The 16,773-nt window shown below is 31.6% G+C and overlaps 1 protein-coding gene across 11 annotated transcripts in view; it reads right to left on the bottom strand.

The window, feature by feature from the left end:
* The window catches only part of LOC135133657 (TLD domain-containing protein 2), a 213,917-nt gene that overhangs the window by 26,246 nt on the left and 170,898 nt on the right, over positions 1-16,773 (bottom strand). For 10 of the 11 annotated variants that reach the window (XM_064062119.1, XM_064062122.1, XM_064062120.1 and 7 more), the window contains 5 exons: positions 14,557-15,003; positions 13,986-14,332; positions 8,142-8,369; positions 7,940-8,073; positions 1,705-1,841 (listed from right to left, as the gene is read on the bottom strand). In XM_064062119.1, the coding sequence (XP_063918189.1) occupies positions 1,705-1,841; positions 7,940-8,073; positions 8,142-8,369; positions 13,986-14,332; positions 14,557-15,003 (1,293 nt within the window). The remainder of the gene's footprint in view (positions 1-1,704; positions 1,842-7,939; positions 8,074-8,141; positions 8,370-13,985; positions 14,333-14,556; positions 15,004-16,773) is intronic. The other variant, XM_064062115.1, reaches the window with a different exon arrangement.

Raw genomic sequence — 16,773 nt, 5'->3', positions numbered from 1 at the left:
TTAAAATAGTGTAAAATTTCAAACCGAAGGATTGAAAAATCGAGAAATCGAAAAATCGTAGAATTTCAAATCGAAGAATCTAAAATTTAAAACATGGAAATATTGAAAAATCTCAAGACTCAAACGTCAAAAAATTAATAAATCGAAAAATAAAACTGAAAAATCCCCAAACTGCAACAATCTGAAAGTCTAGAATGGGAAATAAAAAAATCGAAAACTTAGAACCGCCAAAAAATCGAAAAATTGAAAAATGGAAGATTAAAAAAAATTGAAAAATCGCAAATCTGAAATATCGGAAAATTGGGAAACCGAAAACTTGAAAAATCGAAAAATTGAATAAAAAATCTGAAAATTCCCAAAACTAAATATCGAAAAATTGAGAAATCGAAAATTGAAAAAATTAGAAATCAAAAAATCGAAATACCGAAAGTTCGAAAATTTATAAATCGAAAAATTATTATATATACAGTTTTTTCCAAAAATCTCGATGTCTAGAACACGGATTCGGATAAATATTTATTTAAGGATTTACAGTAAACTCACTTGACTTTTACTTAGTAAAACCTTAAAGCCCTGTTGTTCTCTATTGTCCGTTAATGGGGCTTCCGATAAGTTGTAAAATGTTATATAGTAATTACTATTGAAAAATTTCATTGTTGGTGGGGATGATCACACACAGACGATGCACGGACGGACAGACAGAAAAGAGGGGTCATGAAACGTCGAGACAACTTGTAAGTAGCCAGTTGCCCGATGAACTCGATTACAACACTTCCTTGGCTTTAGGCTTGGGTAGTAAAAATTAAAGTGGGCGAAGATCTTAATACGACATATTGTGTAAATTCCCTAAAAAATCACCGTTTTACTCTGCAATAGTATTTTATCCTACAGAATACACCGACTCTATTTCTAAAGTGATACTGATTTCCACTCCATTGAATATTTAGTTTTAAAAAGTTCTTTGACCCTATTGTATTGGTTAGTTCCAATTAAGTGAATTAAGTCAATCAATTATTCTATTTTTAAATGCTATTTATTGTTGGTCTAAATAAATTTCAAAAGAACGTTTTACTTAGTTAGATCAACATACAATTTTCCTTAATAAAATTTTACTGCTGGTAATGTGGGTTTGAGGCAAACATGTACAACGAAAATGTATACCATAAAATAAAATGTTCCCCCATTAAAACTAGCGCTTTACGGCTGAAATAAATTACTTAATATTGGCATTCTAACAAGCAATGTCGCCAATAGATGAAGACATATTAATTGTTGATATAATTCGCCATTATAAGAATTTATTTGATTAAAGACATACATGCATTTAATCAAGCCACTTGTATTGCAATGTTTTACTAGTTGCATAACAAACGAACCGTCCTTTCTCGTCCAGTAACATACAAATTGATCAATTGACCGCAAAACGACTTAAGCCGCTTAGCTAAATCAATATTAATGAACAGCTCAACGAGTCAGTCACGGTGGCCACGCCCGCTGGTACCTCACTGTTGACCCTTAAGCCATACTGACATTGCACAATGTCTCCACAGAAAATTTCGATCTCCACATTGAAAAAAACAAACGCTATGCTTTAGTGATGCCAATTAGATGAATTTAGAGTGCAATGATGTATTAAACTGGAGGTGTTAACTATGTAGCGTTTTCGGTTTTTCAAAATTACACTACTATTTAAAAATTACTTACTGTCGAACGATACAAACAACTCTGGCATATCGTCGACCGACACCATAGACCGGTAGTCTAATTTAGGTGGTGGCGCCTTCGACGACTTCGTACTCGTTTCCGTCGGTTGTCTTATGAACGTCCCCACAGACGATCGCCTGTAAACAAACCAGAATTACAATTTCCAATCAATACGTCGTCGGTCACACATTGTCATGTTTGAATTAAACAAAAACCATGCCCCTGTTGCTAGCGAATAAAATAAAGTTGAGGTCCTTTGTTACAACGGTGATGTTAGAATAATAAGGCGTTTTCAATTCGACTTGTTCGTTTGACGAGTGGAGTCTTTGAAGAGCTGGGTTTCGTAGCCAAAGCGACGGCAGAGGAAATGCGACCATAACAAAGCGTAATTCAACAAAATAATTTTTTAATTTTGGATAAGGATAAATATTTATTGCAGTAAATTTTAAGGGCTGTAAGCAATTGTAACGTGTTATAATAAGCATTAGCGTTAAATTAATTAATAAATGTGGAAAAAATGTTGTTAATTACAAACACAACTGGTCAATAGCACTCCCAGACAATAAAATCCAGACACCGAAACCACACACTTAAAAATTAATTTGTTCGCTGAAAATATAACGGTGTTTTTTTTTCATGAAAACATTGAAAACTCATTTCTCACACTCGTTATGTAAATAACTGGCTCTTTTGTGCAATGAATTAAATTTCGCATTATGCTGGACAGGCTTGGAAGCCTTTATTGTTACGTAACAAGCGAGTTCTGTCCTTCATTGAAACTAGTTGATTTTTATAGCATTTTATTGTTACACAATTGCTGCATTTTTCGGATTTTAGAATTTTGCGTGTCGAGCAAATCAAGTTGTTTTTACTTCGACATTTCATGACCCCTAGATTACGAAAAAGTGGTCTCCCGTTTCTGTTTGTCTGGGTAAATTTGTTTCTGATTTTATAAAATATGATACTCTTGCACTTGTGGTGTATGAATCCGTGGTGAGTTTTCATCAAATTGTATAAATACATTTTGTAATTAACTCTGAAACTGCAAAACCGAGTGTTCTGAAATCTTGTAAACGGTTTGAAGTTATCGCAATCATGATATATCGTTAATCAAAACTTTTCGTTTATTCCCTCAAAAAATTAATGACGTCATCTAGAAAATTTGTATAATAAATCCTCTTTAAAATATTCAAAATATTAAGTATGATTCTATACTTATACTGATGTCTGATGTGATTCAAAAAAATTAATGAAAGAGGAAATTTATTTTATTGATTAAATGAAGTACCTACGACTCATTCTATTTTCCCGAAAATTTGCGAGTACAGTAGTTATTATTAGCAAAAAAAAAGTTGATAAGGTCATCAAAAATCTTTAGAATTTCTACAATTGCTGGAAACGCTGGAATCTAAAACTTGTGTAATCTTTGGGATTTTAAATTTTTTTACAATTTTTAGAGTGTCCATAATCTTTAGTATCTCCAGAATCTCCAAGGAGTCTAGAATCCCCATATTCTATAGAATCTGTAGAATGACTGGAATCATTGGACTCTAAAACTTGTAAAATCTTTAGAATCTCTACATTCTGTACATTTCTTGAATTACTAGAGTCTTTGGAATCTCTGAATCTCTAGTTCCTACGGAATCTCTAGAATCTTTAGAACGTCTGGAATCTTTAGAGTCTCCAAAACCTTCAGAATCTCTAGAAATTTTACGATCTCTATAATCTTTAGATTCTCTATAATCTTTAGAATCTCTACTATTGCTGGAACTAGTAGACTCCAAACAATTTGGAATCCTTGAATTTTTTAGAATTTTTGCGACTTTTAGAATCTCCAGAATCTGTAGAATCCCTAAAATCTTTAAAATTTTCAGAACTTGTAGAATCTCTAGAATTTTTCTAGCTGGAATCGCTAGACTCTAAACTTGTACAGCCTCTAGAATCTCTAGATTCTGCACAATTCTTGAATTAAGTACTAGAATTTTTGGAATCTCTAGAATCTTTAGAACTTCTGGAATCTTTAGCACGTCTGGAATCTTTAGAACCTTCAAAATCTTCAGAATTTTTACAACTTTTAGAATCTCTAGAAACTTTAGAATAATTAGATTCTCTATAATCTTTAGAATCTCTACTAGTGTTAGAACCAGTAGACTCCAAAAATTTGGAATCCTTGGAATTTTTGCAATTTTTAGAATCTCCGTTTTTTTTACAATTTTTAGAATCCATATAAAATTTTTAGCATGTCTAGAATCTCCAGAACCTCTAGAATCTCTAAAATTTTTAGAATTTTCAGAACTTGAATTCTTAAATTACTAGAATCTTTGGAATCTCTGGAAATGCTGAATCTCTAATTCCTATGAAATCTCTAGAATCTTTAGAATCTCCAAAATCTTCAGAATCTCTAGAATTTTTAGGATTTCCAGAATATTTATAATAACTACAATCTTTAAAATAACTAGAATCTTTAGAATCTATTATTTCTGGAACCAGTAGATTCGAAAAAATCCTTGGAATTTATTGAATTTTTACAATTTTTAGATATCTCCAGAAGCTCTAGAATCTCTGGAATCTTTAGAATAGCTGGAATCGCTAGACTCTAAAACTTGTACAATCTCTAGAATCACTACATTCTGTAGAATATTCGAATTACTAGAATTTTTGGAATCTCTGGAAACTCGGAATCTCTAGAATCTTCAGAACATCTGGAATCTTTAGAATAACTAGAATTTTTAGATTCTTTATAATCTTTAGAATCTCTACTATCACTGGAACCAGTAGACTATAAAACATTTAAAATCCTTGAAATTTTTAGAATTTTTGCAATTTTGAGAATCTCCAGAACCTCTAAAATCTTTAGAATTTTAAAAACCTGCATAATCTTTAAAATAGCTGGAATCGATAGACTCTAAAACTTGTATGATCTCTGGAATCTCTAGATTCTGTACAACTCTTGAATTACTAGAATTTTTGGAATCTCTAGAACCTTTAGAACGTCTGGAATCTTTAGAATCTCCAAAATCTTCAGAATCTCTAGAACTTTTAGGATCTCTAGAATCTTTAGAATAACTAGAATCTTTAAAATAACTAGAATCTTTAGACTCTCTACTATTGCTGGAAGCAGTAGACACCAAACAATTTGGAATCTTTGGAATTTTTAGAATTTTTGCAAATTTTAGTATCTCCAAAACCTCTAGAATCTCTAAAATCTTTAGAAGTTTCAGAACCTGTGGAATCTCTAGAATCTTTAGAATAGCTGAAACCGCTAGACTTATACAACCTCTAGAATCACTAAATTCTATACAATTCTCGAATTACTAGAATTTTTGAAATCTCTGGAAACTCTGAATCTCTAGTTCCTATGGAAATTCTAGAATCTTTAGAATCTCCAAAATCTTCAGAATCTCTAGAAATTTTAGGATCTCTAGAATCGCTAGAATAACTAGAATCTTTAGAATCTCTACTACTGGTAGAACCAGTAGACTCCAAACAATTTAGAATCCTTGGAATTTTTAGAATTTTTCCAATTTTTAGTATCTTCAAAACCTCTAGAATCTATAAAATCTTTAGACTTTTCAGAACCTGTAGAATCTCTAGAATCTCTTGATTCTATACAATTATCGAATTACTAGAATTTTTGAAATCTCCGGAAACTCCGACTCTCTAGTTCCTATGGAATTTCTAGAATCTTTAGAATCTCCAAAATCTTTAAATTCTCTATAATCTTTGGAATCTTTGGAACTATTACTGGAACCGGTAGACTATAAAAAATTTAGAATTTTTTAGGATCTCAGAACCTCTAGAATCTCTAGATTATGTACAATTCTCGAATTACGAAAATCTTTGGAATCTTTGGAAACTCTCAATCTCTGGCTCCTAAGGAATCTCTAGAATCTTTAGAATGTCGGGAATCTTTATAATCTTCAAAATCTTCAAAATCTCTACAACTTTTACGATCTCTAGAATCTTTAGAATCTAGAATTTTTAGATTTTCTAGAATCTTTATTTAGTTTTGCCATTTCTCGATTTCTCTTTCGATTTTTCAGTTTTTCAATTTTTCGATTTCCCAATTTAATTTTTCAATGTTTTCAAATTTTAGTTTTTCGATTTCTCCATTTTTCGATTTTTCTATTTTCCCATTTTTTTAATTTTTTGATGTTTCGTTTTCGCGATCTATCGATTATCGAACTTTTTCGTTTCAAATTTTTCGCTTTTTCAATTTTTCGATTTTCAAAAATTTTGAGTTTTTGACTTTCCCATTTTATCGATTTCTAGATTTACCGACATTTCGACGTTTCAATTATTCGATTGTTCAATTTGCTGATTTTTCAATTTTTGAAAACTATTTTTTCTTTTTCTCGATTTCTCGAAATTTCTTTCAAGTTTACCATGTTTTGGTTTTTACATGGTTCAGTTTTATAGATTTCTCGATTTATCGAGATTTCGATTATTTGATTGTTAAATTCCCAGATCTTCTAATTTTTCAATTTTTAATTTTGCCATTTTGGGTAATTTCGATTTCTCGATTTTTTGACGTCTCGACTTTTCTTCCGAATTTTTCAAGTTTGGATTTCCGATTTTTAAATTTCTCTGTCTGTCGTTTGTGTCAATTTTTATTAGATAAATAATTTCCGAAACTCAGATTGTCAAATATTATAACAATTTTAGAGATATTATGTAGAAAATAAAACAACTTGACGATGTAATTTCAAAATTTTGCGTGGGTGGTTTATGAAACTTTGTATACCACATAACATTAACCAGTCACTCATTGGTGCAACTGGCATTATTTTTTTCTAAAAAACTGAAGTTTGATTATTACTTCAGAAGCGAGGGAAGCTATGTTTGATAATGTGAGACCAATTTTTTACTATTATTAAGAAGTTTTAAAAACTAATATATGTAATATTTCACTTCCTTCAGTTACTTGCAGTTTCGCAGGAAATTTATTCAACTTTGTTTTACATCAAATGCAATACATACTTGACTTTAAAACAAAGAAGGTTTTTTTGAAGATCTTGAATTGAATTCACAAACGTTTTTCGCTTTTGGTTATTTAAATCTTAAAAATATCTTTCGTAATTATTCTTTTAAAACGAATTAGAGTTGGCCTTGCCTGTTAAGCTTTGGGTGGTAGCACTGCTCTCAATTTGACGTAAATCTATGTCAACATAACCTTTAACTGACCACAGCCAACTCTTTTTTATATTTTTATCTTTATAAGAACATTATTGAGTTAACCCCCAAAACTCAAAGGTCACCGACTTTCTTTATTTACACACTTTAAACATTAATTCTAAATGAGTTATTATTTTCTACGATGTACAGATTATGTCATCTGTGTCCTCAAGCGACGAAATACATGTAAATTATGCCACTTGTAAAACACCTACAAATATTTTATAATAATAAACATATTTATTATTCACTGTTGCATGCAAGTTTTGCGTAACGTATAATTTTATGTAAATGTATATTTTAATTTAAATTTATTGCAATAAAATGCTCAAATAGAATTTTTTAAATTTTTCGTTTAGTTTCATTTAGAAACAAATGTCAACAACTAACTACATAAAAGTTGAATAAACTTGTAGAAAATATGTAACTAAATGAGGTTATGCAATACATATTACACACTTGACACTACATACTGAAATTATGTAGTAGTTTTTTGTGCTAGGGTAGTTATTTTTATACCAAAAATACTATAATAATGTCCCACTTGTCAAAACAAACAGCGCCACCTATAGTCGCGCCGCCACACCTTATTACATCAACACCACCTCCACAAGCTTAAGTAAACAGTGTGAGTGTGTCGAGTGTTCTCTGTACACATATTACGTGCAAACATCGGCACATACCCAACAGCCCCAACTGTAGCCCCCACGGCACCGACGGACGCCCCAACTTGAGCACCCACGGCGCCCATCGTGGCGCCCACGGAGGCCCCCATCGCCCCCACCGACGCCCCGACCGCGCCCACGCTCGCCCCCACCGAACTGATGATGTTCGTCGGGAAGAAGCTGGAGCTGTCGGTGCGCGGGGAGTCGCTGAGGGTGGGGCCGCCGCTGCCGGCCGAATGGGGGCCGCCGGAGCCGCCGCTCTCCTCAGACGGCGTCTTGTTGAGGAACAGACCGGTGCCAAAGTCCACCAGATTGATCGGCGAACTGAGCAGCAGCGTTAGTGATGGTAGTTAGTATGGTTATGAGGATGGGGGCGGGAGAGGGTGGCTGTTTACCTGGAGAACACTTTCGAGAAGACCGACGAGTGGTGCACGTCGGCGGAGTGCGGGTGGTTGGGGGGCTTCTCTTCTTCCTTGTCGCCGGCGAGGGTTTCCATCCAGGAGAGGGGATATGACAGTCTTTTTAACATCTAGAACGAAGGAGGAAATTATAATTTATAGTTGGGCGCTGAGGCGATTCTCAGGTGGGATAGTGTACCTTATTTTTCCTAGTGTCAGCCTTTTCAGAATCCTCCTTCGACTCGGAGCAACTCGTCGACAGCGGCACGCCGGTGTCGGCTTCAGAGCTAGAGTCCAAACTAAACGAAACAGAATTGGTCTTTTTCCTGGCAGGGCTCTCGGTGTCGCTGCTACCGGAAACGTGTGTGGGAGCAATGGTGATTGGAGGCACCCAGTCTTTTGAAAGCACAATGTCAGCATCGCTGTACTGTTAAGAGAAGTCAGTGATCAGTAACCAGTAGCTAATTCGTCGCCTGAGGACTGGTTTGATCTACAGACCAGAGGGTGTTCAGGCCAATGTCGACTCAAAGCACTCATAGGCGATTTTCGACCGTAATTTTTGTGGACGATAGTTGTTTGGTCCAATTTTATAACAAATAAGTGAACATTTTTGGTACAAATTCAAAAGCTTTTATTTTGGTAAGTATACTAATCCAGTCCATCGGGCGAATTGCCACTTTCATGGTTTTTCCACGTTTCATGATCTCTTAGAACACGAAAAAAATGATCTCCCGTTTCTGTCTGTATGTCTGTCTGTCGTCTGTATCAATTTTTATTAGACACATTATCTTCAAAACTATGAGACCGATTGTTGTCAAATTTTGTATGTATATTAGGACTATCATGTAGATGGTAAAGCGCCAACCAAAAATTGGCGAATCATCCCCACCAACAATTTGATGACGTCATCTCCAAAATTTAAAACAGTAAATTTGTTTTTATTTTTATAAAATAAGATATTCCTGCACTTGTGGTGTATGAATCCGTATTGAGTTTTCACTCTAGACATCCAGATTTTTGGAAAAAAAATCAAATTATATAAAAACATTTTGCAATTTAACTTTGAAACTGCACAGTTTTTAGTTTTTTCTTTTTCTTCGATTTTACAATTTTTTCATTTCATAATTTTTCGTTTTTCATTTTCTTTATTTTTTCAAATTTTCTATTTTTCAATGTTTCAGTTCTATTATTTTCGGTTTTTCAACTTTAATTTTTCTAATTTCTCGACTTTCAAATTTTTCAATTTTTCGTTTCTTAAATTTTTCGATTTTTCGATTCTTCGTTTCCTCAATTGTTTATGTTATTAATTTTTATTTTCTCTTCGATTTTATTTCACAATTTTTCGTTCTTTCATTCGTTTATTTTTTCAATGTTTCTTTCGATTTTACAGTTTTTGTGGTATATTAACTTTTCAATCTTTGATTTTTGAACTCCTCGGTTTTCCATTTTTTAGACTTTTCAATTTAGCAATTTTTGGATTTCCAGATTTCTTTAATTTTCAAAATTTTGATTTTACAATATTTCATTTTTTCGATTTTCCACTTTTTCGATTCATGTTTCTCAGCTTTTGATCACCCGATTTTTCAATTTTTTGTTTCAATTTTTCAAGCACTTGATTTTCAGTTTTTAGATGTTCATTTTATACTTTTTCGTGATTTCATTTTTGTTTTTTCAATTTTAAAATTTTTGCATTTTTCTCATTCGAAAAAGTTAAAAAAGCGAAAAATTGCAACATCGAAAAACTAAAAATCGAAAAAAATTAATGAACTGAAAAACTGGAAAAAAAACGAATCGAATCGAAAAATTTGAAAATTGAAATATCAAAAAGTAAAAAATTAAAAATCGAAAAATTGAAAAATCTAATGAATGAAAAAGTGAAGCATTTTTAAAATTATAGTTTTTATTACATATTTAAAACGAAAACTAGAAAATTGCAAATCAAAAATTGAATGAACGAAAAATTGAAAAACCGAGAAACTAAAAAATTGCAAATGGAAAAACAGATAATTCCAAAAACTGAATAATTTCGTACTAAAAAAAAGAAAAATTATAAAATCAGAACACTGAAAAAATAAAGTAAATAAAAAACCGAAACGAAAAATTGCAAAATCTAAAAGTTGAAACATTCAAAGTAGGAAAATCGAAAAAATTTAAAAATGAAAAAAAAATTGGAAACGAGAATTTTAAATCGAAAAATTGCAAAATCGAATGTTTTCAATTAAGAAAATAAAAAACCGAAAAGAAAAATTACAAAATGAAAAATTGAAGAAATGAGATTGAAAATTCGAAAAAGTGAAAACTCGCGAAATTGTAAATCGAAAAATTGAAAACTCGTGAAATGTAAATTGAAAATTGCAAAATCCAACAGCTGAAACAACCACCAAGTGGGAAAATGGAAAAATCGAAAAATGAAAATTCGAAGAGTTGCATTTCTTAAAATGAAGAAACAAAAAAGTAAAAAAAAAAACTGAAATTGCAAAAGCAAAATATAAAATCATAACACTGAAAAATCCAATAATTTCAAAAATTAAGAAAATAAAAAATCGAAACGAAAAATTTCGAATCCAAAATTTGAACAAATGAATAATTTAAGAACCGAAAAACGGAAAAATTAAAAATTGAAAACGAGAAATTTTAAATCGAAAAATTCCAAATCTAAAAACTGGAGAAACTAAATGAAAAATTGAAAAAACAAAACACTGAAAAATCGAATGATTTAAAAAATAAAGAAAATAAAAATCCATACGAAAAATTACAAATCGGAAAATTTAAGAAATGAAAAACTGAAAAATAGAAAAAATGAAAACTCGTGAAATAGTAAATCGAAATATAGCAACCTCTAAAAATTGAAACGAGAAAATAAAAATCGCAAATCGAAAAATTAAAGAAATAAAAAATTATAAAAACGGAACATTGAAAAATGGTAAAATAGTAAAAACAAAGAAAATAAAAAACCGAAACGAAGAATTTTAAATCGAAAATTTGAAAAAATGAAAAATTTAAAAACCGAAAATCTGAAAAATGAAAACTTGAAAACGAGACATTTTAAATCGAAAAATTGCAAAATCTAGAAACTGGCGAAACTAAAATGAAAGATTGAAAAAACAAAAAATTATAAAATCGAAAGATCGAAAAATCGAATAATTTAAAAAACAAAGAAAACAAAAAAACCAAAACGAAAAATTACAAATCGAAAACTCGTGAAATTGAAAATCGAAAAATCGCAAAATCTCAAAGAGCTCAAACATCCAAAGGTTAGAAAATCGAAAAACTGAAAAATTAATAAAATGAAAATTCGAAGAGTTGCGTACTGTAAAATGAAGAGACAAAAATTGAAAAAACTGAAATTAAAAAAAAAAACAAAAAATTTAAAATCAGAAATTTGAAGACGTGAAAAATTTAAGAACCGAAAATTTGAAAAATTAAAACTAGAAAACGAAAAATTTTAAGTCGAAAAATTGCAAAATCTAAAAATTGGCGAAACTAAAATGAAAAATTCAAAAAACAAGAAATTATAAAATCGAAACACTGAAAAATGGAATAAATTAAAAAATAAAGAAAATAAAGAAACCAAAACGAAAAATTACAAATCGAAAAATTGAAGAAATGAAAAATTGAAAAATCGAAAAAGTAAAAATTCTTGAAATTGGAAATCGAACAATCGCAAAATCTCAAAGAGCTGGAACATCGAAAGTTTGGAAAACTGAGAAACTGAAAATTGAAAAAACCGAAATTAAAAAAAAAATCAAAAAATTATAAAATAGGAACATTGAAAAATGGAACAAATGTAAAAATAAAGGAAATAAAAAATTTCAAATCGAAAATTTGAAGACATGAAAATTGTAAGAACCGAAAATTTGAAAAACTAAAACTCGAAAACGAAAAATTTTAAATCGAAAAATTGCAAAATCCAAACACTGGAGAAACTAAATTGAAAAATTAAAAAACAAAATATTATAAAATCGAAACACTGAAAAATCGAATAATTTAAAAAATAAAGAAAATAAAGAAACCAAAACGAAAAATTACAAATCGAAAAATTGAAGAAATGAAAAATTGAAAAATCGAAAAAGTAAAAATTCTTGAAATTGGAAATCGAACAATCGCAAAATCTCAAAGAGCTGGAACATCGAAAGTTTGGAAAACTGAGAAACTGAAAATTGAAAAAACCGAAATTAAAAAAAAAAATCAAAAAATTATAAAATAGGAACATTGAAAAATGGAACAAATGTAAAAATAAAGGAAATAAAAAATTTCAAATCGAAAATTTGAAGACATGAAAATTGTAAGAACCGAAAATTTGAAAAACTAAAACTCGAAAACGAAAAATTTTAAATCGAAAAATTGGTGAAACTAAAAAATTCAAAAAACAAAAAATTATAAAATCGAAACACTGAAAAATCGAATAGAAGAAATGAAAAATTGAAAAATCGAAAAAATGTAAACTCGTGAAATAGCAAATCAAAAAACTGAAAATTCGTGAAATTGCAAATCGAAAAATTGCAAAATCCAACAGCTGAAACATCCAAACGTTGGAAAATCGCAAAACTGGAAAATTTAAAAATGAAAATTCGAGGAGTTGCATATCATAAAATGAGGGAACGAAAAATTAAAAAAACAAAAAATTATAAAATGGGAACACTAAAAAATAGAAAAATTGTAAAAATAAAGAAAGTAAAAAACCGAAACGAAAAAGGCCAAATCGAAAATTTGAAGAAATGAAAAATCCAAGAACCGAAAAACTAAAAAATTAAAAATTGAAAACGCGAAATTTTAAATCGAAAAATTGCAAAATCCAAACACTGGAGAAACTAAATTGAAAAATTAAAAAACAAAATATTATAAAATCGAAACACTGAAAAATCGAATAATTTAAAAAATAAAGAAAATAAAAAACCCAAACGAAAAATTATAAATCGAAAAATTTAAGAAATGAAAAACTCAAAAATCGAAAAAATGAAAACTCGTGAAATAGTAAATCGAAAAATTGCAAAATCCAAGAGCTGAAACATCCAAAAGTTGGAAAATCGAAAGAGTGGAAAATGTATAAATGAAAATTCGAAGAGTTGCATATCGTAAAATGAAGAAAAGAAAAATTTAGAACACGGAAATTGAAAAAAAAAAAACAAAAAATTATAAAATCTGAACATAGAAAAACTGTAAAAATAAAGAAAGGAAAAAAGTGAAACTAAAAACTTCAAATTGAAAATTATTGAAAACGAGAAATTAAAAAAAAAATTGCAAAATCTAAAAATTGGGGAAACTCAAACGAAAAATTGAAAAAATAAAAAATTTGAAGACATGAAAAATTAAAGAATCGAAAAATTGCAAATCGAAAATTGGAAGGAATGGAAAATTAAATAGACGAAAAATTGAAAAAATTCAAATTGACGAAACAAAAAAACAGAAGATCGAAACACTGAAAAATCGAATAATCTAAAAAATACCGAAACGAAAAAACTACAGATAGAAAAACAAAATGTAAAAATGGAAATATCCAGATGTTGGAAAAATGAAAAACTGAAAAATTTAAACTTAAATAAAATTGAAGAACAGACAAATTCAAGTCAAAAAAGCTGCGGCAGTCAATTACGCCACTAGTTTTAACTTTATATAGCTTATCAGAAAACAAAAAAGGCAAACAATTTTCATAATTTTTCATAGGTAACGCGGAATTTGTTAGGCTGTACTTCAGGGACGAGGAAAGTTCTGTGAAAATAACCTTCGACCAATTTTTCATACTATAGGGGCAATGAATCGTCAAGAAAACATGAAACTGGCAAGTCGCCCAATGGACTCGATTACTATATTTTCTTAGCTTTCGCTCGGGAAGTAAGACCAGTTGCATGTCAAAATCGAGTGAAACATGTGACATATAACATTACGTTTATAAAAAATGCGATCAATGAATTCTTTCCTGTAGGAATTACGGTTGAAACCGGTTACTTCCGTGCAACATTATCAGAGCCGAAATTAGCATGAGCGCGCTCTGTTCTGTAGATCAAATCAGTCCTCAGGCGACTTTACATTCTCGAAGGCTTACTTTCTTGGTGTGTGGGACTATCGGCGGGATACTGGTTTCCCTAATATCAATTCCGGAATCGTGACAGCTCTCCTTAATTAAACTATCTTCTTCGTCTATTTGATCCTCCTGCAACATCGCCGACGCGATCGTCGGCATCTCGTCCGTGTCTATCGACTGCCGATCTCTCGACGGTATGGCCCAATGATGGTCCAAGAGACTCTTCCTCCTTTCTTCGAGTGACCTGTGTTCGTGCGGATCTTCCTCGATGTTGGTCGGAGTGACCAACTCCCTTTCGAAGGCTTTCGGAAAAGCGTCGCCCTCTCGTTCTGTACACGAACACACAGATTCAGCATCATCGCCGGTAACTACAAACACACCAAGTTACGACCAAAGCGACACCTACCGGAAACACTAGGATGCACCACGCAACACATGCAACAACCTCGCAAGCGTCTAGAGAGAGCAGAGTTTCCACAATCTTAGTCAGAAGAGCACAGAGCGGTACATAGAAAAGTCACTATTCGTTTAGTCTCTCCAAACCCTCCTACGACCCCAGTGCATCCCAGCCCCATCCAACCGTCAAACTCACCCAACTCCGGGAACGTCTCGTCCTTGACCAGCAGCGAGTCCGGCTCGCCCCTACTCTCCGACTTGGGGTAGTAGATCTCCGGCTTCTCGGTGGCGGCGTGCGTCTCGACGCTGTGGCCCACCCTCATGTGGGCGATGTCGTTGTAGATGGCCGCGTTCACCACGAACTCCATGGGCGCGATCACGCCGTACGCCTCCGGCCCGTGCTCGATCACGAGCGGGTCGGAGACGTTCGGGTCGAACATGACGGCGTTCGGCGTCACCAGGAGGACACCGCTGACGACGCCCTGGCCGTCGGTGATGTGCCTCACGTTGATCTTGAGGAAGCGTTCGCGGAAGACCGCGGACTCCTCGTCCAGGTCGGTGGAGCTCTGGTTGCATGACGGCGTCCGGACGCGCTCCACGTGACCTGGCTTCGGGCTGACGGGCCTCAGGTTGTCGAGTAGTTCTGAATTGAAAACGAATTAATTATATAGATTCCTGTATTACCGACATTAAAAGTGACAGAAAAATTTCCAGGTTAGAAAGGAAAAAGAGAGGAAAGTGACGGAAAGAACAGGAAATTCAAGGAAAGATAAGGAACTGGGGAAAGAAAAACTATTAAAACTAGGACACACTTATGGAAAATGACTTAAGTGGGACAAAAACTAGTTGAAAATTACGTCTTAAAAATGTATAATTTGTACATTAAATTTGAGATAATAAATTGGACGCTAAAAATTGTAATTTATCATACAAAGGAAACATATTTGTTTAAAAATGTTTTGATGAATTTAAGTTTTACGTTGACGTTGAAAAAAAGTTATATTTAGTTCACTTCACTGTGATTAAATTTTAAATCCAAAACGTTAGAAAAAAGTACATTTGCTCTGAAGGGAAGACGAAATTTTAATTACATCATTATTCTTTAACAACTCTTCGAACGAAATATTTTTGCTTCTGAAAAAAATTATTAACGTTGATTTAACGTTGTGTAACTACGTCAATTTCATATCGTGCTTCGTGTGACATGTGGACGAAAAACTTTCATTTTATTTTAATAACATACGAGGTTTTAGCAAAAAACACGAACACAATACGCGACGTCGATTTTTAAATCACGTTGTTTTAACGTTGACGCTCTTAAAACATTTTTTATTAAATTATACTATAAAAAGTTTCAGGTGTGTCTGTGAATTTCGTGTACTTTTTATAGTTTATTTTTAAAGAACTCAAAGGACGTTATAGAATTTTAGTTACATATTTAACTACCAAATGAAGATGAAATCAGAAAATAATGGAAAATTACGTTTTAAAAACGTTGTACAATGTCTACATTAAATTTGAGATAATAGTTGGACACCAAAAATTGTAATTTACCATGGACTACACAGAAATATATTTGTTTAACAATGCTTTGATGAATTTAAGTTTTATGTTAACGTTGAAAAAACGTTATATTTAGTTCACTTCACTGTCATTAAATTTTACTTTGAAAACATTAGAAAAAAGTACATTTGCTCTGAAGGGTAGACGAAATTTTAATTAATCATTATTCTTTAACAACTTTTTAAACGAAATATTTTTGCTTCTGAAAAAAATAATTAACGTTGATTTAACGTTGTGTAACTACGTCAATTTCATATCGTGCTCACATGTGGGCGACAAAGTTTAATTTTATTTTAATAACATACGAAGTTTTAGCAAAAAACATGAACACAATACGCGACGTCAATTTTTAAATCACGTTGTTTTAACGTTGACGGTCTTAAAACATTTTTTATTAAATTACACTATAAAAAGTTTCAAGTGTACCTGCGTATTTCGTGTACTTTTTATGGTCTATTTTAAAAGACCTCAAACGATGTTATAGATTTTAGGCACATATTTAACTACCAAATGAAGATGCAATCAGAAATTAATGGAAAATTACGTTTTAAAAACGTTGTACAATGTCTACATTAAATTTGAGATAATAGTTGGACACCAAAAATTGTAATTTACCATGGAACACAGAGAAACATATTTGTTTAAAAATGCTTTGATGAATTTAAGTTCTTTGATAACGTTGAAAAAACGTTATACTTACTTCACTTCACTGTGATTAAATTTTATTTTGAAAACATTAGAAAAAAGTACATTTCCATTGAAGGGTAGACGAAATTTTAATTAATCATTATTCTTTAACAACTCCTCGAACGAAATATTTTTGCTTCTGAAAAAAATTATTAACGTTGAT

The sequence above is a fragment of the Zophobas morio genome, unplaced genomic scaffold (assembly GCF_036711695.1).
Source record: "Zophobas morio isolate AGI-343-1 ecotype UQ-CSIRO unplaced genomic scaffold, CSIRO_AGI_Zmor_V1 ptg000022l, whole genome shotgun sequence".
Taxonomy (NCBI): Eukaryota; Metazoa; Arthropoda; class Insecta; order Coleoptera; family Tenebrionidae; genus Zophobas; species Zophobas morio.
This window is presented reverse-complemented; position numbering and strand designations above follow the sequence as displayed.